Source organism: Bufo bufo, chromosome 5, assembly GCF_905171765.1.
Source record: "Bufo bufo chromosome 5, aBufBuf1.1, whole genome shotgun sequence".
In the NCBI taxonomy this organism is placed as follows: Eukaryota; Metazoa; Chordata; class Amphibia; order Anura; family Bufonidae; genus Bufo; species Bufo bufo.
Window position 1 is genome coordinate 246,457,162 of NC_053393.1, and position 25,088 is coordinate 246,482,249.

General features: G+C 45.9%; 1 protein-coding gene across 5 annotated transcripts in view; it reads left to right on the forward strand.

Annotated features, from left to right (window-relative positions):
- Nucleotides 1-25,088, forward strand: part of GOLGA4 (golgin A4) — a 156,564-nt gene that overhangs the window by 20,322 nt on the left and 111,154 nt on the right. For all 5 annotated transcript variants that reach the window (XM_040433541.1, XM_040433540.1, XM_040433542.1 and 2 more), the window contains 5 exons: nt 1,456-1,509; nt 9,547-9,807; nt 10,290-10,337; nt 14,699-14,755; nt 23,633-23,731. In XM_040433541.1, the coding sequence (XP_040289475.1) occupies nt 1,456-1,509; nt 9,547-9,807; nt 10,290-10,337; nt 14,699-14,755; nt 23,633-23,731 (519 nt within the window). The remainder of the gene's footprint in view (nt 1-1,455; nt 1,510-9,546; nt 9,808-10,289; nt 10,338-14,698; nt 14,756-23,632; nt 23,732-25,088) is intronic.

Here is a 25,088-nt window from a genome sequence, read left to right on the forward strand (position 1 = left end):
CTCACAACTTGCAGGATGACAGGCTGAACTGGATGGACAAATGTCTTTTTTCGGCCTCATACCCTTTTAAGCTTTGCTGATACATGAGAGCTAGTGAAGATGGCAGCATCCTCGACACACAATCCTTACATCCAGTCTGAAAATGAATGAAGAATGTAAATTATAAGTTAGTGCAACCTTATTTTTTTTTACTCCAGAAAGCCCCTAATAAACTGCATGTAAAAATAGAAATCATTGTTTCCATGCCAAAAGGGTCCATAGCCTTGAAGCTGTAGCCAGGGTGTAAAATACCCTTCATGTGATGACACAAGGCAGACATAGACACGTTCCCAGCATCTCCTGTTACTGGCTGTGCCGCACTAGTCCCAAGCCTGTACATACACTGCTGAGCTAATTCTCTACCGCTCATCACTAAATGAGGACACTAATAAACATATTGCATGGGTGAGAGGGAACTGTTCACAAGAGCATGTCATATAAATGTATCTTCTCAGTATTGACCATCTCACTAATGGTTATTATTTTTTTTTCTCATTTGTGAGAAAAGATGTGTATATGAAACATATGTTCATATGTTTCATGCTGTTTACCCAGTAGTTTAATTAGTAACAGTGGAAGGTTGTGCATCATTGTACACAGAGCAGTCATTTCTTAAATTAATAATTATTCTGAGCATATATCAGCATTTACAATCAATGTTATGCCTACTGGCCAACATCTGTCCTCTCTGTCTCAACCAAATCAGCATAATTCAACAGTGATAAGTGACTTCCAGACCCTATTGTGCTGCTTATCTCCAAGAAAAAAATGGTTTGGATGCATTTAAATCTGTCATCTAACCGTTTCTCCCCACCTTGGTCGACTGGTTTTGAAGGAGTCTAACATGTGTATGGTTGGCTTTAGGAGAATGTGGCTGGTAAATATGCCTTACATTTCTCTGACTACATGTTATATACAGTAGTTTCCCCCCTATCTTGCCTGTATACATTTTGCACTAAACTTCTATAAATATAATTAATAATAATTTTCACATTGCAAATCTAACAGATTAGTACTATTTTAGTCAAGCTTGCTATGACTACTCAGTTCCATTAAAGGCGTTGTCTCACTTCAGCAAATAGCATTTATCATGTAGGGGAAGTTAATACAAGCCACTTACTAATGTATTGTTATTATCCATATTGCTTCCTTTGCTGGCTAGATTCATTTTTCCATCACCCTGCAATCCATCAGTGGTGTGGTCGTGCTTGCACAATATCGGAAACTAGCAGTGTATAAGGTGATGGAAAAATGAATCCAACCAGCAAAGGAGGCAATATGGACAATCACACTACATTAGTAAGTGGCTTGTATTAACTTTCTCTACATAATAAATGCTATTTGCTGAAGTGAGACGACCCCTTTAACCCCTCGTTGCTCATGGATAAGTGTTTGTAAACTTTTATTTTCATCCAGAATGGATCAAAGTCCGCAGATGACATGAATGGCAGCGATCCCGTCTCCAGTCAGGTAAGCTGTACATGGGTCTGAAAGTATCTGCTCACCTTAAACACCATTTTGCAGTTTACAGGCAGAATTTGCATACAATTAAGTAACCTGCCCTGATCCTGCCTTACAGCCTTTATTCAAATCCAGAGCCACATTCACAATTTAACAAGCCTCAGAGCTGAACTCTACCAGCATTTCATGCTGACTCAAAGGCTACACAGAGCTTGTTCTAGTCATCTTTATTCTATAAAAAGGCCACTGTAATGTAAACTGATATGGCTACTCCCCCCTCCTCCCATGTTATAGGGGCTCAGATAGGATTCTAGTTGTATATCTGATGACAAGTTTGCAACTAGTATCAAATAACCTGCACATGACTACTTAGGACTTCAAATAGTTTTTATTTCAAATAGAAGTTAGGTTCACAGAATTTATATATATATATTTTTTTTAACCTTTAGCCCTTGGCTATGAAATGTCCTTTGCATTAATCTGGCTGGTGTTAACTTAAGCAGGTTCCTGCAATCTGTCCTACAATGTGAATTGGGGGGGGGGGGGCTCACTACATTACACTGTGCTTTGGCACCTGCAATACCGTTGTGAGTGTTACTGTCAGGCTGCTTAGTCTGCCAGCATATCGCACACAGGATCGCTCCTTTACTATCTATTGCAGGAACTCTCCTCTACCATAGATAGTAATGATTTGATCCTGCTCAGCCATGGAGGCATATCGCACACAGGATCGCTCCTTTACTATCTATTGCAGGAACTCTCCTCTACCATAGATAGTAATGATTTGATCCTGCTTAGTCTGCCAGCATATCGCACACAGGATCGCTCCTTTACTATCTATTGCAGGAACTCTCCTCTACCATAGATAGTAATGATTTGATCCTGCTCAGCCATGGAGGCATATCGCACACAGGATCGCTCCTTTACTATCTATTGCAGGAACTCTCCTCTACCATAGATAGTAATGATTTGATCCTGCTCAGCCATGGAGGCATATCGCACACAGGATCGCTCCTTTACTATCTATTGCAGGAACTCTGCTCTACCATAGATAGTAATGATTTGATCCTGCTCAGCCATGGAGGCATATCACACACAGGATCGCACCATTACTATCTGTTGTAGAGCAGAGTTTCTGGACTATAATAGATGGTAGTGGAGCGATCCTGTGTGTGATATGCTGTCAGGCTGAGCAACTGTACTGCGGGCCCCGAATCACATTTTTATATTTAACAAATACATATAGAATTTAAGGTGATAATATTTTAAATTTCTCGCCCAGTTTCCTTGGGGGACACAGAAGACCTTGGGTATAGCTCATCTCCATAGGAGGCGTGACACTAAGTGAAAGCTGTTAAGCCCCTCCTCCACAGCTATACCCTCAGCCTGGAGAGAAAGGCAGCCAGTTTTTTGCTTAGTGTCCAAGGAGGCAAGACACTCCCTGCTCTGCAGGGCTGGTTTCTCCTTGTTTCAATTTTAGATTTTTACTTTTTTCTTTTCTTTTTGTTCCAGATCATCAGGGATAACAGAGTCGCACTAGACCTCTCTGTTCTCCCGGGGTTGAGCTGCGCCAGTGCCGGTCACCCGCACTGCTGCCTCCCCCACAGAAGGCAAGGTGGATCAGGGCAGCCCAGCTCCCCTACATCCCGCCAGCGCAAGGGTCGCCCGCACGCCAAGTCCCTCTTCCAGCGTCCTGCCACTACGGTGCCAGTAGCTGAAGGGGCGACCCTGCTGGAACGGACCGAGGGTGAAGACGGCTGTGGTAAGAAAGAGGCTTCTCCAGCCCTACGTCCCCCCCCCCCCCCCCCCCCCCCCCCACCCTGGTCTCCTGCGTGCCTGACCCCCATACTGGGCCTCTAGTCCCCTGCTGGATCTATGCTGGCCCCTGGGGTGCCGCAGAGCGGCAATTTCCTTCTGCCTCCCCCTGCCTGGCTCCCATAGACATGCAGCCAGTGGCTGTCTCCACAGCCAGCTACAGAAGCGGCAACTAACATGGGTGAAAATCAGCACAGGCATCTCCTACCGGAGTGTTGCTCAAGGCCTGAGGCTCCTGACGGCTGTGGAGTAAGGCCTCGCCTCCGGCCGACATTGGTAGTCCGGTGCGGCCGGGCGCCGCAAAAATCTTAGCCCAGGCTCCGCGGCCTGCTAGGCCGCCATTCCGGGTCCCTGACTCTTCCGACCGGCGGGGTGGGCTCCCGCGGCCGGCAAGCCGCCATTCCGAGCCCCTGACTCTTCCGGCCGGCGGGGTGGGCTCCCGCGGCCGGCAAGCCGCCATTCCGAGCCCCTGACACTCCGGCCGGCGGGGTGGGCTCCCGCGGCCGGCTTTGGGCTTGACGTCTATGCCCAGCAGGCCCCGGCTGACCGTTGGTGCCGGTCGGTGGGGCTCCGCTAATTTTAGCCCAGGTTTCGCGGCCTGCTGGGCCGCAATTCCGACCGGCCCGCGGGGTGGGCACCCGCGGCCGATTTTGATGCGCCACTCCGCCTCAGGTCCCGGCGGTACATACCGGGCGCCGCAAATTTAGACCCCGGCTTCACAGCCTACTAGGCCGCAAAATTCCGGCCTCTGGTGGAGGGGGCGGGAACTTCTCCAGGCGCGAATTCTTCCCGCCGGGAGGTTCCTCCGCCCCCAGGGGATCGCAGCGCCGCCCTCCAGGCCGGATCCATGTTAACCCTTTGGGTACAGGCCGGCTCCCAATGGGCCTGTATGGCTGGCCCCCCTTTTCCTGACTATCTGTGCCCCTATAGGTGGCCCCCCTTTAGCCTCAGAGAAGCTGTGTTTTTAATAAAAAAAATAAAAATAAAATGAAAATTAAAAATAATAATAATAACAGATTTCTATTGGACTGCGCAGGACGCTGCAGCCTCATCAGTAGTGCTGCATGTCTGCATGCCCTCTTTCCACAGGTGGCATAGTGTTGCACTCCCAACCTGCGTAGGTGCTAGGGCATTTCCCTTTTTAGGTGGTTTTCCTGCCCTCTTCCAGGATACGGCGCTGGCCAAGTGCATGCGGCCCTTCCGTAGGCAGCATTCATCATCTCTCCAGTTATGGTGCCTGCCACGTGCATCCCCCCCCTCCTAGGCGGGATACTGCACTCTCCCTGGCTGCCGGCTGGCCAGGTGCATGACCCCCTTTTAGGCGGAATACTGCACCTTCACCGGATACGGTGCTGGCCATGTGCATGACCCCCTTCCATAGGCGGAATGCTGCACTCTCTATGGATTTGCTGCCGGCCATGCGCGTGACCCCCTTCCATGGGCGGAACGCAGCGTTCTCACTGGATTCGCTGTCGGCCATGTACGTGACCCCCTTCTCTAGGCGGAACGCTGCACTCTCACTGGTTTCACTGCCGGCCATGTGCGTGACCCCCTTCCATGGGCGGAACGCAGCGCTCTCACTGGATTCGCTGTCGGCCATGTGCGTGACCCCCTTCTTAGGCGGAACGCTACACTCTCACTGGATCTGTTGCCGATCATGTGCATGACCCCCCTTTTTAGGCGGAATACTGCACTCTCACCGGATACGGTACTGGCTATGTGCACGACCCCCTTCCATAGGCGGAACGCTGCACTCTCTCTCATGTGCTATGATGTACTTATGTACTATGTTGCTATGCTGCACTCTCACTGGTTTCGCTGCCGGCCATAGGCATGACTCAGGCAGCATACATACATCCCTCCGTCTGTGGTTGTTTTCTCGCAGGTACGTTGCTGGCCATGTGCATGTACCTCATACATGGCGGGGTGCTTGCACTCTCGCTGGATCCGCTGTCGGCCATATGCATGACCCCTCTTCCGTGGGCGGTGTACGCACTCTCGCTGGATTCGCTGCCTGCCATGGGCATGCCTTCCTTCCTCAGGTGACATACACACATTCTCACTGACTGTGTTTGTCTCTCACCAGTACGATGCTGGCCATGTGTATGACTTCCATATATGGCGGGTGCACGCACTCTCCCTGGATGAGATGCTGGCCATGTGCATTACCCCCCCCTTTTTTTCTGGGCGGCATGCTACACTCTCACCGGATACCTTGCTGGCCATGAGCATTGCCCTCTAACATGGGTGGAACGCTTGCACTCCCATTGGATACGGTGCTGGCCTTGTGCGTGGCCACCCCTCATTCCATGGGCAGAATTTGGCACGCTCATGAGATTCACGGCTGTCCTTGTATGACTGTGCTGGACTTGTACATGTCCCCCTTCATTGGCAGAGTAGTTGCACTCTCGCTAAATCAGTGTTGGGTGTATTATTGCACACTCACTTAATGCTAGGATAACCCTGTGCATGTTCCCCTTTCACTAGGTGGACCTCCTGCGTTCATGCTGGATTATAGGGTATGTCCTGCTTCTCTGAAGTAGGTACGGCCTTAGGCATCACTCCCTTTTGGGACCTGCCTTTGCACTCTTGCCGACTGCAGTTTGCCAGATACAATTTCCCCCCCTTTTCGGGGCGGACTGCTTGCATTCCATCGCATGCTATACTAGGCTTGTGCATAACTCCCTTTCAGGTTGCACTTTGCAATTCCGTACATGCTGTGGCACTCTGTGGCGAGCCCCCCTTTCTCGCTAAATTAACCTTTTGCAGTGAGCGGACGTTCTTGTGCGTTGTTTGGGCCGTGTATGCCTTCTCCTCCTGTAGGTGGGTTGGCCTTCTCACTGCTTACGGGCTGCTCGTACGTATGCCTCATCTACTTCCTGCGGCATACTTTTGTTTTCTTGGGATACGATGCCTGCCACAAACCTTGCACACGTCTCTAAGGAGTTCATTCTGTCCACCTGACCCGGACGGGCTCTACTTGCTCTCTGCTGCACGGAGCTGGGTGGTACTCATTCATTTAGTTGGCCCTTCATCCCAGGGAATGTTCGTGGTTCCTAGATGCGTGCCCATTCGTCCTTCCGCGGTATTGCTTCCCTGCGCTAGTGCTCACATGGTCGAGAGTGCGGTTGTCTGGAGCGCCCCTCGAATTCTTCGTTGGCTCTGGCAGGACTGCGGTTCCCTTGCCTGCTGCAATTTCCTCCTCTTCGGATGTAGTGTGGTATGAGTCCTTCCTCTTGGCGCCTCTACGCTACAGTCTGATCTGCTACCAGGTGCGGGCCGCTTTTCTCGGGAAGGTCACCCAAATTCTCTTGGGTGCTCGATTACCCAGGTCCGGAGGACCTCCGCCTTGGGTTCTTCAGGGTATTCTCCTTCTGCGAGGCGGTGAACCGGGCATCTCACAGTGTAGCAGGGTTCTGCTTTTGAGCTGTCCTATGGCTTCCCTGTTGCCCACTCCTCCGTTCGGTTGGAGGGTGTTATGCCGGCCTCTGTCTCGACTACCTTATCTCGCCGGCTCTGTTTGGCCCCCGCTCGGTACAGATCACTCTGATGTGGCTTCTGTCCCGCCAGAGTTCAGAGGTTGTTCCTTCACTGTCCTCCCCTCTGGGGAGAGCATGGTTGTCATGTGGATGGTTCCGGTGTTCCTTTTGGCCTCGTACTGTCTCCCTTGTTCACACTGGCTGTATTAGCTGTGCCGATTTATCGAGTCTACCGCGTTCTGTCCTCCCGCTGAGTGCAGATTGTGTGGTCCATTCTAAGACAATGGTCCTGCTGTAGACTTACCTTCTCGGTAACTTGGGGGGACTACCTTTCGGTCCAGATTGTCCTTTGATCTCCTACACCGGGACTGTAGAACATGGCTACATCAGCATGGACTATAGCCTGTCTTGTCCTGGCATCTGGCGGATGCTGGGCGGACCCTTTTGGTTCCTTTCCGTCTGTCCTTCTGCTCCCCCACTCGGGTGGATACGGGACAACGTTGCTCGGGGGCCGACGGGACCAGTTTGTCAACTTCTGCCCGTGTTACTGGTCTGCGCCTGATCACATTTGGTTTTTCGCCCGCTTGCCAGGCGACTCCAGCGGGTTCGCTACTGCCCGCTCCTGGCTGTATTTCGTCCAGGATCTGTCGTAAGACTTATGGTATTTTTATCTGGGGTTCTGTGGGAAGCTGTGCATTCCCCACTCTGATTTTTCTCTCCCCATGGTTCTGTCTTTTTTCCAGTCCGGCCTGGACCTGGGACTGGGATTCCTTTACTTGAGGTATCAGTGTCAGCGCTGTTCTTCCTCTTCCAGCGTTCCCCAGCCCTCTGGGCCTGTCAAGACCTTCTTACTCGAAATGGCTCTTTGGTTCCTCTGTACTGTCCTTCGGTACCGCCCTGGGAACTACATACTGAGTTCTCGGCGCTCCAATCTTGTCCTTGGAGCCGTTACAGAAGTTCTCTCTACCCCTCCTGTCCTGTACGGTTGTGTTTCCGTATCAGTCGTGTCTCTGACGGGTGCCTGAATGGCCCCCTTTTTGTTCTGAGCCTTCTGTCTTTTCCCAGGACAGGGCTGTTCTACATCCCGTTCCTTCCTTCTGAAGGTGGTGTTTGCCTTTCGCTTCAACACTTCACCAATTTGGACGTTGTTTGGGCCTTGCAGTTTTTACTTGGAGATCTCCGACTCTTGTCGACGTTCGGTCTCTTGGGTTTCCTGGAGGTCCGCGCTTAGAGTTGACGGACTCCAGGGTGGTTTTCCTCCGCTTTATCAGATTGGCTATTGCTGAGGTTACCGCACCGAGGGCAGGATTCTGCCTTTACTGTCACCGTTCATTTCACCAGAGCGGTCGGTGCCTCCTGGGCCGGAGGCTTTGGGCTTCGGCCATGCATTTGAGCAAGGCGGCCACAGGTCTTCCTTGCACGCTTTACAGAGTTCTACAGGGTGCATACTCTGGCTTCGGCGTATGCTGCCTTGGTCCGCCTGGGTCTGCAGGCGGCGGTTCCTTGATGCCTTCGGGTGCTTCGCCTTGGAGCTGTGGTCCCTCCCCTTTTGGACTGCTTTTGAACGTCCCAAGGTCTTCTGTGTCCCCCAAGGAAACTGGGCGAGAAAACGAGATTTTTGTATAACTTACCAGTAAAATCTCTTTCTCGCTCTTTCCTTGGGGGACACAGCACCCACCCATTCGTTGTTTTTCTCTACACGGTTTCCGAGTTTGTGTTACCCGTTGGGTAGTTGGCTTGTTGGTTCCTTGTTGGACTTTGCCTTTTCTCACTGCTTGGACACGCAACTGGCTGCCTTTCTCTCCAGGCTGAGGGTATAGCTGTGGAGGAGGGGCTTAACAGCTTTCACTTAGTGTCACGCCTCCTATGGAGATGAGCTATACCCAAGGTCTTCTGTGTCCCCCAAGGAAAGAGCGAGAAAGAGATTTTACTGGTAAGTTATACAAAAATCTCGTTTTTCCATGTCAATAACTATATTTAAACAAAAACCATAAAATCCTGCACTTTTTGCACTGGCCACTAAGCCTAATAATAGGCGCCTGTACAGATTACTTTACTGCAGTTATCTGCTTATCTGTCATTCTAATCCTGCCTGTAATGATATCATCTCTTTGTATAGATAAGACAGGATCCACCATTCACAATAGGTGATTGTCAAAGCTTATCTATTCTTTCCTTGTAGAATGATCTCTGCACAGGTCACACAGCATGCCTAGAAAACTGTCCCATAGAAGTCAATAAGGTCCCCTCATGACCATTGTGTCTATGGCTCATGGGGCTGCTGTAAAGCAATGTTCTTAAAGGGGTTTTCCTCAGGATAGGTCATCAATATCAGATTGGCAGGTTTCCAACACCCGGCAACCCCGCCGATCAGCTGTATGAAGAGAAGCTGTCTCTCTTCCTGCTTGCCATAGACATAGCAGCAGCGAGTGGTCACAGTTGTTGCCTGCTAATTGGCTCACCCCTTCTTCCCTGGATGTTTTGATCCACGCGATGGGGAGATGCAGCGGTGGTCCTGCAGGGATCCGGAGTGACGCAGGTGCTGGGAGTGGGATAAGTGTGATCTATAGGATTGGCCCGGGCATTGTGGGGGGGGGGGGGGGCATTCTTAGAATCGGATAACCCCTTTAATGTGTGTAGAATTATAAACCAGTATGATTTCTGCTTAGATGATTGTACTACACCTCCCATTTAGTTATGTAAAGAGTTCATTTCCAGTGAATTCATAAGCTGTGGGACATTTTTATTGCAGAAGAACGAACCTCAGTCTTTTGCACAAAAGCTTCAACTCCGCGTCCCTTCAATGGAGTCACTATTTCGAAGCAGTTCACGTGAGTCACTAAATCGGATTGATGGAGACAGTTCAGGGCCTGTGTTCGATCCTTCTTCTGACATTGAAAGTGAAGCAGAAGATGCTGTTGGTGGTCATGAAAGCCTCAGTAAAGAACAACTTTTTCATCGACTGCATAGGATGGAGAAGAGCTTGGGCAACTACCGTGGGAAATATTCAGAGGTACGTACTTGCTAAATAATAATAATTATGGTAGTAAAATAATAGGGGTCATCGGGGCTATCGGCACATTCATTATAATATATTCCAGTTTACTCAGTCCCAATGTACAGTGCTGACCTTGGGGAGCACGGAGAAGTGCTTACAGGAGCACCAGTGCCTTCTCAAACAGCTGATCGGCGGTGGTCCCCGGTGTCGGACCCCACCTGTCCTGAGGATAGGTCATCATTAGCTGTAAACTCTTGGAAAACTCTTTCAAGTATTGTCTGTGACAACAACAGTTAGTAGACTAGACCCTGCGGTCACAGAGGCCAGAAGTGCTGTCCTTTGATTGACAGATGCAAACAGGACAAAATCATTTGGAGTAGATGTGTGTGGGGGGGGGGGGGGGGGGGGGTGTCTCGGTAATCACATTAGGTATTCTTTTGTCGATGAACTTTGTCGCTGTAGATGATTTATGCATCATGTTGTCCTTTTTCTTTCAGTTAGTCACAGCATACAGAACCATTCAGAGAGACAAAGAAAAACTGCAGGTAAGGGTTAATCTGCTTGCAGTGTATTCCAGAGGGTTAACAGGATAATAGAAGGTGAAAATAGCTCCGGCTTACTGATTTATGGTGGGGTAAGTGCTGCTCTTCAGGACGACGGCTGGAGTTGGAGGGGGCACAGCTCCTTATGCTCAGACCCATAAGAGGATGTAACACACATCCATAGACACTGTAGCCCCACGGTATGTTTCCCTAATTTACAGATACGCTAATATATTGGTGAAACTTGTTGGGGACACCCTGTTTTTAGTTAGCCTTAGTCCCTTATTTCAGCCGCCAGAGTACAGAGGGCACTGACTGTCTAATCAAGAACTAATGCACCTTATTTTATGGTTAATTTGGCCTGAACAGGCGTCAATGACTTGTACAGGCGTTATTGCGACCTCTGCTCACAACCACTTTTGTAGTTCGGTGTGCTTAGCCGTGCCCTTCTTTTAGCGAATTACTGAGTAGTTGTCAATTATAACTGCATTAATAATCAGAAGCGCTTAATTTTCTCAAGTGAATTTTTTTTTTGCATTAACACTTAGTGTTGTTTTCTGGTGTATGGACAGACATAGGAAAAATTTTCTAATATACTTTATTTTTAGGGAAATCATTTATTTATAGTAGAAAACTAGGGCTGAAGTGTCCCTTAGCAGCGCTCTTTAAAATGATCGTTGCTAGTCAGTGTTGTGCTGAGTAGGAAGACGGGCTGGGAGGTGGTGGGCGTCTGTCCTCACTGCTCTCTCATATAGTAGAGGCAATAGAGGGGTGTGGAGTATTGGTGGTCCACCGTTTTCGATACCTCCTGGCGCAAAAACACGACCTCAAGTGGTTGTAGACCAAAAAAAATCTCTACATATACGTGACAACGCGTTTTGGAGTAGACAAACACTCCTTTTTCAAGTCTGAGGCTGTATGTCCACGTGCATATAGATAGCGTGCTTTCTCACCTGAGAAAAATGCGCTATATGCACGTGGACATACAGTCTCAGACTTGAAAAAGGAGTGTTTGTCTACTCCGAAACGCGTTGTCATTTATATGTAGAGAAAAAAAATTGTGTACAACCACTTGAGGTCGTGTTTTTGCGCCAGGAGGTATCGAAAATATTGGACCCCCAATACTCCACACCCCTCTATTGTCTCTCATCACTCCTCCAGGAGGACTGGCAACTCCACAAGTGAGGAGCGAACGGTACCGGCAGTACCAACCACTATTTAAACATACGCCTACACTACAGGGAGTGCAGAATTATTAGGCAAGTTGTATTTTTGAGGATTAATTTTATTATTGAACAACAACCATGTTCTCAATGAACCCAAAAAACTCATTAATATCAAAGCTGAATATTTTTGGAAGTAGTTTTTAGTTTGTTTTTAGTTTTAGCTATTTAGGGGGATATCTGTGTGTGCAGGTGACTATTACTGTGCATAATTATTAGGCAACTTAACAAAAAACAAATATATACCCATTTCAATTATTTATTTTTACCAGTGAAACCAATATAACATCTCAACATTCACAAATATACATTTCTGACATTCAAAAACAAAACAAAAACAAATCAGTGACCAATATAGCCACCTTTCTTTGCAAGGACACTCAAAAGCCTGCCATCCATGGATTCTGTCAGTGTTTTGATCTGTTCACCATCAACATTGCGTGCAGCAGCAACCACAGCCTCCCAGGCACTGTTCAGAGAGGTGTACTGTTTTCCCTCCTTGTAAATCTCACATTTGATGATGGACCACAGGTTCTCAATGGGGTTCAGATCAGGTGAACAAGGAGGCCATGTCATTAGATTTTCTTCTTTTATACCCTTTCTTGCCAGCCACGCTGTGGAGTACTTGGACGCGTGTGATGGAGCATTGTCCTGCATGAAAATCATGTTTTTCTTGAAGGATGCAGACTTCTTCCTGTACCACTGCTTGAAGAAGGTGTCTTCCAGAAACTGGCAGTAGGACTGGGAGTTGAGCTTGACTCCATCCTCAACCCGAAAAGGCCCCACAAGCTCATCTTTGATGATACCAGCCCAAACCAGTACTCCACCTCCACCTTGCTGGCGTCTGAGTCGGACTGGAGCTCTCTGCCCTTTACCAATCCAGCCACGGGCCCATCCATCTGGCCCATCAAGACTCACTCTCATTTCATCAGTCCATAAAACCTTAGAAAAATCAGTCTTGACGTTTCAGCTTGTGTGTCTTGTAAAGTGGTGGTCGTCTTTCAGCCTTTCTTACCTTGGCCATGTCTGTGAGTATTGCACACCTTGTGCTTTTGGGCACTCCAGTGATGTTGCAGCTCTGAAATATGGCCAAACTGGTGGCAAGTGGCATCTTGGCAGCTGCACGCTTGACTTTTCTCAGTTCATGGGCAGTTATTTTGCGCCTTGGTTTTTCCACACGCTTCTTGCGACCCTGTTGACTATTTTGAATGAAACGCTTGATTGTTCGATGATCACGCTTCAGAAGCTTTGCAATTTTAAGAGTGCTGCATCCCTCTGCAAGATATCTCACTATTTTTGACTTTTCTGAGCCTGTCAAGTCCTTCTTTTGACCCATTTTGCCAAAGGAAAGGAAGTTGCCTAATAATTATGCACACCTAATATAGGGTGTTGATGTCATTAGACCACACCCCTTCTCATTACAGAGATGCACATCACCTAATATGCTTAATTGGTAGTAGGCTTTCGAGCCTATACAGCTTGGAGTAAGACAACATGCATAAAGAGGATGATGTGGTCAAAATACTCATTTGCCTAATAATTCTGTACACAGTGTAGTGTTGTGCCCATGCTTGCACAACACGAAAAGGTGAGAATAACTATTACCTCTTTCTAAACCAATTCACTAAGAAACTATTAACCTATGAGCGCCTCTCTTGCCACATATGATGTCATATAGTAGAGGGGACAGTTCACTATAAATGAAATATATATTTATACAATTGGGTTCTGCTCACTGATCAGTGTGGCCAGCGCTGTCAGTGAGCTCTTCTCCTGTATTCTTGGCGCACTGTGTAATGAACCAGCTGTCAGGAGAGATGCCTGAGTGGTGAACGCTCAGTACAGGAAGGGGGAAACAGTTTTACTGTATATAAGGACAGTAATATACTATAACTGTCCCCATATACAGTAGAAGAGCTTCTTCCTGCTTCCCTGCTTTGCCAGTAGTGAGTGCTTACAGCTCACTCAGGCATCTCAGTATAAAAATGTCCCTATATACTGTATATCCGCTTCCACGCTGATTAGTGAGCAGGACCTACATGCATAAATACATATTTAATTTATTTTATAGTGTACTGTCCCCACTACTATAGGAGGGACCACCTCCCAACCCGTCTTCCTAGTCAGCGCAGCAGTGTGCTGTTAGGAAGACGGATGTCTAGAGGACTGTTTCTACTATAAATAATCGATTTCCCTATATAAAGTATATTAGAAAAATGCTCCCTATCTCTGCCCCTACACATTAGCACACGATTTCAAAACAATCCCTAAATATTGCAGGAATGAAGTTAGTATAGCACCACTTGCTGGGGATTCCTCCACATGCATGAAGAAGCCAAGAAAGAAGCAAAACCATGTGAGCATGTGTGTCCACCTCAGCACATTTACTGTGGTGGACAAAGGCTGTTCAATAGACCCAGCAGGTGGTGCTATATTAACATGATTCCTGGAATATCTGGGCATAGAAGTATTTCAATTAAGTATAAATACAAAAATATGTACATAATTATGGACTGGATGCAGCTATAAGCAATATTTTTTGTGGGTTAACCCCTTTTAAGGTTTGCCACAGGATATGAAATTGTCGGCCAAAAAATGTACAATTCCAGCTTTCGCCTTATGTTTGGTTGATTGACCATGTTCATTTACAGACGCCACCAGACAATCTGTTAAGGACTTGATTTGTTAGATTTTTTGTTGTATATTTGACTGTAATCTAAAGTCTGTTACTAACATTGAATATTACAATGCGGCATCTACAGGGGTGCTTCACTTTTGTGTCTGATGTTTGTTGGTACGTGTTGCTGGCCAAAAGGACTGTTGGACAACTGACCACCATGCATCTGATGATGGTTTCACGTATGTTAGCTACAGGTTTTTTGTTTTTGTTTTGTTTTTTAAGCTGAAGCCAGAGGTGAATCCAGCTGGAAGGAGTTATAGAAGTTATTCCTATATATTTCCCATTCCTTATAAATCCACTTCTGGCTTTGGCTCAAAAACTGTGGCAAAAAAAAAAAGTGAAACCACCCAACAATCGTTTCTAGTTCCATGTCTGTTGCCAGTGTAAAACCCAGTCCAATAATATGCCCAATCTGTTTCCTTTAAATTAATTATTTTTTGCCGTTTTGTCAATCTTTGCAGTCAATTTTGAGCCAGAGCCAGGATAAAGCATTAAGAAGAATTGGAGAACTGCGTGAGGTACGTTTTTACCCCCTCTACTTCACATAGCTAGTCACACAGGTATCCGGGTTGTGATTGTTCTTTGTAGTTTTATTTTTGTGTCCGGTGAGAGAACTTCTAGGGCAGTGATGGAGAACCTTTTACAGACAGAGTGCCCAAACTTCAACCTAAAAGCCACTTATTCATCGCAAAGTGCCAACACGGCAATTTAACCTGAATACTACAGTCCAATATAGTATATCTTCCATATACAGGTGAAACTCAAAAAATTTGAATATCGTGCAAAAGTCCATTTATTTCAGTAATGCAACTTAAAAGGAATTGCATTAATGCAGCTTAAAATTAGAATTTAGTGAAAAGGTTCAATATTCTAGGCTCAAAGTGTCACACTCTAGTCAGCTAATTAATCCATACCCCCTGAGCAAAGGGTACCTCAAAATTGTGACTTTGGGGTTCCATAAGCGGTAAGCCATAATCATCCAAATTATAACAAATAAAGGCTTGAAATATCTCGCTTTGCATGTAATGAGTCTATCTCATATGTTAGTTTCACCTTTTAATTTGCATTACTGAAATAAATGAACTTTGCACAATATTCTAATTTCTTTGAGTTTCACCTGTACTTTATCATGTAGCTATAATATCCTGCCTACATTCAGTGCGCTGCCTGTGCAATTCATAGTGCGCCCTGCGCTGATGAATGGCAGGAAAAGTCTAAGGCATATTGGTACACCATAGACTTTTTCCAGGGTGCGGGTGCCCACAGAGAGGACTCTGAGTGCCACCTCTTTCACCCATGCCATAGGTTCGCCACCACTGTTCTAGGGCATGTTCTCTGCCAGTGCTGGTGTTTCCATGTATCCATGTGTACTTTTTCATCAGGCCGAATATGTGTTTGGGGCTGAGGCTAACCAGCTATTGATGCTAAAATGTTAGGGGTGTTAGGTCATTGATTTTGGATTGGCCTAAAGGACTGTAAAATGCTATTGCATCCCATTAACCAGCACATTTCTATGAAGGTCTGGGCTAACGCTGATCGTATTGTTCATATGATTATGCTGGTATAAAATAACACTGGTGAACGGATCGGTATTGTAACATCCAAATACCTGTAAAGGGAAGGTGTCTCCTAAAAATTTCTGCCAGTTAAAACCAGATAGCGCACATATTAGAAAAATTGAAAGTTTTTATTTTCTGATTGTATAATTTTTTTTTATTTTTTTAATACCTCTTCCTGAACATGATTATGGGGGCAGCCATCTTGCTTGAGCTGTACTTCTGCCACGTCCGGACTCTGGTAACTCCAGCAGTGTTACTGTTCCTGCATAGCAGCTTAGGAGTCCCTGCTCCGACTCCATATATGGAGTCAGTACTATAAAAATGAAGGGGGCATTCCGACACCTTGTCAGTATGCTTGGGGACACCCTGTGTATTTAAATCTTATTTATTTTTTAAATGTTTCTGCCAGGGTTCGAACTCACAACCAACTACATTAAAGGCAAGAACATTAACCACTGTTAAACTGTTGCAGAAAAACCTTATAGTAGTTTCTCATGTATTAGGAATTCATATACAGCAGCATTTTATATTTGTTTTAGTAATTGTACAAAAAAAATGTATGTCACAAAATAAATATGTAATTACAAAGAAATATATATAAAATAATACCTCTTATTTATATATATATATATATATATATATATATATATATATATATATATATACAGTCATGTGAAAAAATTAGGACACCCTTTGAAAGCATGTGGTTTTTTGTAACATTTTTAATAAATGGTTATTTCATCTCCGTTTCAACAATACAGAGAGATTAAAGTAATCCAACTAAACAAAGAAAACTGAAGAAAAGTCTTTTCAAGATCTTCTGTAAATGTCATTCTACAAAAATGCCTATTCTAACTGAGGAAAAAGATAGGACACCCTCACATGTATTCCCTCTTAAATTGGCTCAGATCTCACACAGGTATATCACACCAGGTGCACATAATTAGTAGATCGTTACTCTGCATGTTGAATGAGGCTTGCCCTATTTAAACCTCAGACATTTAGTTTGGTGTGCTCCTGACTGTTGAAGTGAGAGTGAGCACCATGGTGAGAGCAAAAGAGCTGTCAGAGGACTTCAGAAAAAAGATTGTAGCAGCCTATGAGTCTGGGAAGGGATTTAAAAAGATCTCAAAAGATTTTGAAATCAGCCATTCCACTGTCCGGAAGATAGTCTACAAGTGGAGGGCTTTCAAAACAACTGCCAACATGCCCAGGACTGGTCGCCCCAGCAAGTTCACCCCAAGAGCAGACCGCAAGATGCTAAAAGAGGTCTCCAAAAACCCTAAAGTGTCATCTCGAGAACTACAGCAGGCTCTGGCTACTGTTGATGTAGAAGTACATGCCTCTACAATCAGAAAGAGACTGTACAAGTTTAACTTGCATGGGAGGTGTGCAAGGAGGAAACCTTTGCTTTCCAAGAGAAACATCGAGGCCAGACTGACATTTGCCAGCGATAAAGTTGACAAAGACCAGGACTTCTGGAATAATGTTCTTTGGACAGATGAGTCCAAAATTGAATTATTTGGACACAACAGCAGAGGACATGTTTGGCGTAAACCAAACACAGCATTCCAAGAAAAGAACCTCATACCAACTGGGTGTCCTATCTTTTTCCTCAGTTAGAATAGGCATTTTTGTTGAATGACATTTACAGAAGATCTTGAAAAGACTTTTCTTCAGTTTTCTTTGTTTAGTCGGATTACTTTAATCTCTCTGTATTGTTGAAACGGAGATGAAATAACCATTTATTAAAAATGTTACAAAAAACCACATGCTTTCAAAGGGTGTCCTAATTTTTTTACAAGACTGTATATATATATATACATAATACATGGGAAACTACTATTGAGGTTTTTAGCAATAATATAATTTCACAGTGTAACATGGAGCTCTATAGCTCAGTGGTTAATGTTCTTGCCTTTAATGTAGATGGTTGTGAGCAGAGGTTTCATTAACGCCTGTACAAGTGTCATTGATGCCTGTTCAGGCCATATTACTCCCTGTAAAAAGTCTAAGGCTACTTTCACACTAGCGTTCGGGTGTCCGCTCGTGCGCACCGTTTGAAGGGGCTCACGAGCGGCCCCGAACGCATCCGTCTGGCCCCAATGCATTCTCAGTGGAGGCGGATCCACTGAGAATGCATCCGCCTGCCAGCGTTCAGCCTCCGCTCCGCTCAGTGAGCGGACACCTGAACGCTGCTTGCAGCGTTCGGGTGTCCGCCTGGCCGTGCGGAGGCGAGCGGATCCGTCCAGACTTATAATGGAAGTCAATGGGGACGGATCCGCTTGAAGATGACACAATATGGCTCAATCTTCAAGCAGATCCGTTCCCCATTGACTTTCAATGTAAAGTCTGAACGGATCCGCTTAGGCTACTTTCTGACTTAGAAAATTTTCTAAGTAATAATGCAGACGGATCCATTCTGAACGGATGCAAACGTCTGCATTATCGGAGCGGATCCGTCTGATGAAACATCAGACGGATCCGCTCCGAACGCTAGTGTGAAAGTAGCCTAAGGCGTATTGGTATTTTCCCCACAATCATCAGCACAGGGTGTACTGTGAATGGCACGGGCAGCACAGCGATGCTGCCTGTGCCTGAAATGACCAATAGCAAATCTCCATACAGTAACATACTCCATACATACTTTTTGCAGGATGGGAAAGAGTAGTCGACCTCGTTTCTCCATCCTGCAAAGTTCAGAAAAAAAAACATTTTTAAACCTAACTGACCTGGACAGACTCCGCTGACTATGATGGGATCCGTTCAGTTTCCATTCAGGATCTGTCTTTTTACCACACAAAAAAGTCCTGCATATGAGGCTTTTTTTGTGTGATCTTTCAACAGATTCTGCAACAGAGGCTTCATACGGAGCCTCCAACGCAGATGTGAGCGAGTGTAGGCCTATATATTGTCTTTTTTAATTACCGCACCTTTCGTACTCCTCCTCGGGTAAAAATACTCCTCAAAAATGATCAGAGTACCGTATTTTTCGCTTTATAAGACGCACTCCCCCCCCCCCCCCCCCCCCAAAAGTGGGGGGGAAATGGCAGTGCGTCTTATAAAGCGAACACTGCCATGTTTACTTTGGTGACGCTGATACATCGCAAGCCGCGATGTATCAGAGGGGACGGAGGCTGGCAACACTCGCGGCGGGGCCCGATGCAGTAACTGTACTGTAATACATCGGGCCCCGCTCACGGCAATTATCACATGTACAGTCTATAATCTTCAAGCGGTATCTCTGCTTTAAACTAGGGCAATCCTCTGTAGTAGTACAACTCACTATGAAAGCGGCAGGCAGAGCGGCAGCGTAACCTCGCGATTCTCATTCATTCACGCTCCTCACACTTCATTCATGGGAAGGAAGTGGGAGGAGCGTGAATGAGGGAGAATCGCGAGATTACGCTGCCGCTCTGCCTGCCGCTTTCATAGTGAGTTGTACTACTACAGAGGATTGCCCTAGTTTAAAGCAAAGACACTGCTTGAAGATTATAGACTTTACACTCTGCTTTCTTCTATATGTAATGAAGCAGTTTTCATAACAGTACTCACTATGAAAGCAGCGGTCCTGCCGGCGCGTGACGTCACTCACTCGGTCATGCTCCTCCCACTTCATTAATGAAGCTGGCAGGAGCGTGACTGACTGAGTGAGTGACGTCACGTGCTGGCCAGACTGCTGCTTTTATAGTGAGTACTGTTATAGAAGAAAGCAGAGCCATTAAAAGATTTTACATATAAAATCTACTGTGTGCCCTGTGGTGTAATGGGGGTAACTATTCTCACAGGGACAATATACTGTGACACATATGATACTGTGACCAGCATAAGATCATCCTTTGCTGGTCACAGTATCATATGTGTCACAGTATATTGTCCCTGTGCGAATAGTGACCCCCATTACATAAGATGCTATATATGATGCTACATCCCCCGTAGTAGTGTATCATCCACACATCCCCCTCATAACAGTGCGTCGTCCACAGGTCCCCTCATAACAGTGCGTCGTCCACAGGTCCCCCCATAACAGTGCGTCGTCCACAGGTCCCCCCATAATAGTGCGTCGTCCACAGGTCCCCCCATAATAGTGCGTCGTCCACAGGTCCCCCCATAACAGTGCGTCGTCCACAGGTCCCCCCATAACAGTGCGTCGTCCACAGGTCCCCCCATAATAGTGCGTCGTCCACAGGTCCCCCCCATAATAGTGCGTCGTCCACAGGTCCCCCCCATAATAGTGCGTCGTCCACAGGTCCCCCCCATAATAGTGCGTCGTCCACAGGTCCCCCCATAACAGTGCGTCGTCCACAGGTCCCCCCATAACAGTGCGTCGTCCACAGGTCCCCCCATAACAGTGCGTCGTCCACAGGTCCCCCCATAACAGTGCGTCGTCCACAGACCACCATTAGTTCAAAACCCCTCCAAAAGCACACCTTTTGGTTCAATTTTTTTTTTCTTATTTTCCGCCTCAAAAATCTAGGTGCGTCTTATCATCAGGTGCGTCTTATAAAGCGAAAAATACGGTAGTTTTACTCTTCTGGAAAAAATGCAGAAACATTTCCAAATAAGAGGCTAAATAAGACTTAAAGGGGTTATCCCATCTTACACAATGAGGGTATATCGCATATGCCCCCATTGTCTAAGATGGAATAACCCCTTTAAAGGAGTTCTCCGGGAAAGATAATAATGAAAATACAGAAAAAACATGTTATTACAAAAAAACTTTTTTAAAATGCCTTTAATTATTTATAATGGCTCGTTTAGTCTAGGGGACAATCCTGAAGGAGATAAAATGGCGTCTCTTAGATTTATGATCATAAAATCCATCCTTCTCGTGACACAGCAGGACAGCCTGTCTCAGCACTGTGAAGCTGTACATTATGTGCAGATGACAGCTGAGATAACTGCTCCATTGTGTCCTGTGCTTCAGAAAGGAGTTTACCTCATCCCGTACTGGCAGGCTGAAGTGTTTTCTAATGACACTCCTCCCCCACAGCAGCACGTCTGCTCCTTATTCCTACCCGTCAGTCTCCGAGTACGGGATGAGGTAAAATCCTTTTTGAAGCACAGGGACACAGCGGAGCAGTTATTTCAGCTGTCATCTGGACATAATATACAGCTTCACAGTGCTGATACCGGCAGACTTTACACAGGGCTCTGTGCTCTGCTTTTACACACTGGCCGTCCTGCAGTGTCACGAGGAGGACGGATTTTATGATTTTATCAGCAATCTAAGAGCCGCCATTTTAGATCCTTCACTGGTTGTCCCCTAGACTAAACGAGCCATTTTAATTAATTAAAGCCATTTAAGACTTTATTTCTAATAACTTTTTTTTCCAGTATCTTCATTTTTATCTTTCCCAGAGAACCCCTTTAAAGACACAGTGTGTCCCTATCAGTAAAGAGTTAGAATTTATAAAAATAAAAAAAATGGAGCAAAACTTTCTATGTAGAAATCACTATATCACAAATCAGTGCAGCCCCCGAGTGGCTTGATCTGGGACATAGTAATAATGAGACGGGAAGCCTAGTACAGGCTGCGGCTCATTTTTAGAGCAGGGTGCTTTCCCCGATCATTGCATGGGGGGAGCGCGCCTAAATAGGAAGCTCGAGCTTCCGTTTTTTAACACTCTCAGATTGGTGACATTTGACCACAGCATCTTAGTGGTCAAATCTCCAGGTAAGCATTACTGTAGCTCGTGGCCTTGGGTACCTGATGTATGAAACAGCAGGCCCCCAGTTGCTATGGCACCTGCTCCGCTCCAGAGTGAGCACCATCTTTAAAGAACCGTCATTCGCCGTACATTTATGGCGGATGTCGAAAGGACATGACCAAGTGCGTCTAGGACAGAGCTTTCTTTCTGCACGGACGTTGGAGCTCGTGGAGGTACTTTGGGAGAGACGGGTTGTGTACGCCTTCGAGCGGCCGGGTGAGGGAGGGTCGGTCTAGTAGTGTGCAGTGCTGTCCTGGGGTACATTCTGTATTACCATCTGCTCCATAGCTGTAGCTTTTTGTGAGGGAGGGGAACTCATTCCTGTGAGGGAAGGGGGCATGTGGCGTATTCTGGGGCCATGAGGGTGCAGATATGTGAGGGAGGGCCGGAATCGACAGAATGTGACTGTGTTGTTGGTACATTATTATTATAGATTTGGGGCTCCACTTTTGATTTTGCCCAGGGCCACATGTTGTCAAAAACCGGCCCTGGTGACCAGTGAAAAAACAGCAGGATTTTAGGATTAAAAAGAAAAATACAGAGTAACATGAAAAAATAAAAATGGCCACCAAAAGTTATTTCAAATTAGGTTTAACATTTTAAAAATTGATTCAAACAATAGGTCCTTTTTTGATGACACATTCTCTTTAAAGGTAGTTGTAAAAATAACAATATTCAGCAAGTCACCGTGTGTTCACATCTGTGTTTCACAATCCTGGCATAGCTGGATAATACCGCGAACCACTGGATCCCCATTGACTACAATGGGATCTGGCCGCTTTCCGCCATTTATGCCAGAAAGCGGTCAATCAATGGGGATCCGGCAGTTTGCGGCATTATCCTGCTATGCCAGATATGGTGAGCCGGTCTTCTGCTGGACAGTGCTGTGTTGTGTAAGCATTTAGGGCTCATGCACACGACAGTATTTTGCGTTCAGTATACTGGCCGTTTTTGTAGTTCAGTATGCGGTACATATACTGAACCATTCATTTCAATGGTTCAGAAAAAAAAACTGAAGTGTCTCCGTGTGCATTCCGTTTCAGTATTTCCGTATTTCCGTACCGTGAAAAGATAGAACATGTCCTATTCTTGTCCGCAAATCACGGTGCTTGGCTCCATTCAAGTCAATGGGTCCGCAAAAAAAACGGAACACATACGGAAATACATCCGTATGTCTTCCGTTTCCGTTCCGTTTTTTGCTGAACCATCTATTGAAAATGTTATGCCCAGCCCAATTTTATCTATGTAATTACTGTATACTGTATATGCAATACGGAAACACAACGGAAACAAAAAACGGAACAACGGATCCGTGAAAAACGGACCGCAAAACACTGAAAAATCCATACGGTCGTGTGCATGAGGCCTTAGACAGGCACTGAGATTTGGAAACAATTGAGGTCCAAACTGGCAACGTGCCACGCACATATATATTATCTGATCAGGCCAGGTAGCTTTCAGTAAAGCGGGTCAAACACATGAGGATAATGCCGATTTCGACGGGACCGCCAACCATCTGATCGGTATAGTAGTGTCACAACTATTCCCTGACCGCATATGTCAAGAGGAAGAAGGGTTGGACATGTTAAATTTAAGTAATGATCTTGGGAAGATAAGCTTCTGCCAGCTAATGCCCCTCTCCCTATTGAGAACACTTGAGAAGAATAGCTAAGCTGTGTGACGTATATGGCCAGCATTACTTGACGACATCATGACACGACCTGAGCAAATCTGGCTGAGAGCTAAGAAGCCAGTCTAAAGCTAGGGTCGTAAGTTGAATTTTGTCTGGATAGTTAGTGTACAGAACACTTTAATTCATGTCAATTATACTACGCCCCATGTGATGATTGTGTGATGTCACATAACTGATCTCCCTGAATTCACCCATGTACTTTCATTTAAAGCCTTATACACATTTTGGGAGCTTCCACTACATGACCCTTTATAGTTACCCTCGAGTAACGATGAACATCAGAAGTCGGTGTTCTCTCTGAACAGCTCTTCAAGGAAATACTTATTTTATTATAGATTATAAGAAAAGTAAAAATAAAGTTGTCAGATGTCATAAAAAAACAAAGCATCACACTGATACAAGAACACTTTCTCTGTTGCTGATTCTCACTAGGAACTTCAGATGGATCAACAGGCCAAGAAACACCTGCAAGAAGAATTTGACGCATCTCTTGAGGAGAAAGACCAGTTAATTAGTGTGCTGCAAACTCAGGTAATTATCTGTCCCATCAAGGGTGCCCCTGGTCCTGAAAATAAACCAAATGATGTGTGTTTACCAGGGATGAGCGAACCCGAACTTTACAGGTTCGAGTTCGGTGATCGGGTGGTGTAGGAATTCTGTTATGGATTCCGTTATAACGGAATCCGTAGACTAAATGCAAAACGAAAGCATTTAGAGGCATTCCGTCATAATAGAAGTCTATGGCCAAGAATAATTGATCCGTCTGGTTTCAGTTATGCATAACGGAAATCAGACAGTTCCGTTATGCTTGGCTATAGACTTCTATTATGACGGATCAAAAGGGAATGCCTGTTAAAATCTTCCGTTTTGCATTCTGTCTACGAATTGTTATATTCCATTGTAACAGAATTCCTACACCACCCGAAAACCGAACCCGAACCTGGAAAGTTTGGGTTTGCTCATCCCTAGTGTTTACATGTGGTATTTTCTTGTCATTGCGGTGAAATTGGAATCATAGTCAGATAATATAGAGGCTCGGCATGCAGACATTTGTAGATCTTACTAAGTTTTTGACATAGCTGAAGATGTCTGGTAGCAGTTTCAGCCTTATAAAGATTAAATGCCATTCGTTTTTTTTCCTTCAAATCAATAGTACAAGCAAATATAAGAAACATTGTAATATATGTTATCGGTGAAAACTGCTCCTGACTCCCCTTTTATGACTCTTCTGGTTCACCAACCCTGCCGAAATCCACCTCCCGTGAAAACTGCCTGTTTACTGAAGGTTCAGAATAGATAGAAGTCTATGGAGAAAGGAGGGGGTAGGAGGAGGAAGGGAGGGATTGCTGGAGAGAGGCAGAGAGACTGATAGAGAGACAGTTGCTGGTTTCTAAATAATCTACTCTCTAACTTCATTGCTGAATTCACATCTAAACTGCTTAAGGCCCCTTACACGGGCCGAGAATCCCGCAGATAATGAGCGTTCATAAAAACGTTAGCGGTTATCTGGTGGATAAAATGTTCTGCTGCTTAACCAATGGGTGAGCGAAACGCTCGTTCATGATGTAATAGATCATTTGTACCAGGGGCGTAGCTATAGGGGGTGCAGAGGTAGCAGTCGCTACCGGGCCCAGGAGTCTGAGGGGCCCAAAGACTCTTGTGCCACATAAGAAGACACCGGTATTATATCAATAATTTGGCATGGAGGGGGGGGGTGCCGTTTAAATTTTTGCCTGAGGCAGTACGAAGGCTACGTGCTTCCCTGCTCCTGGCCACAAAGCACTGATGGAAGGGGGGCCCAAGCTACACTCTTGCACCAGGGCCCATGAGCCTTTAGCTACACCACTGATTTGTGCGGTCACAAAAATGATCAATTGCCTGCAGCAGA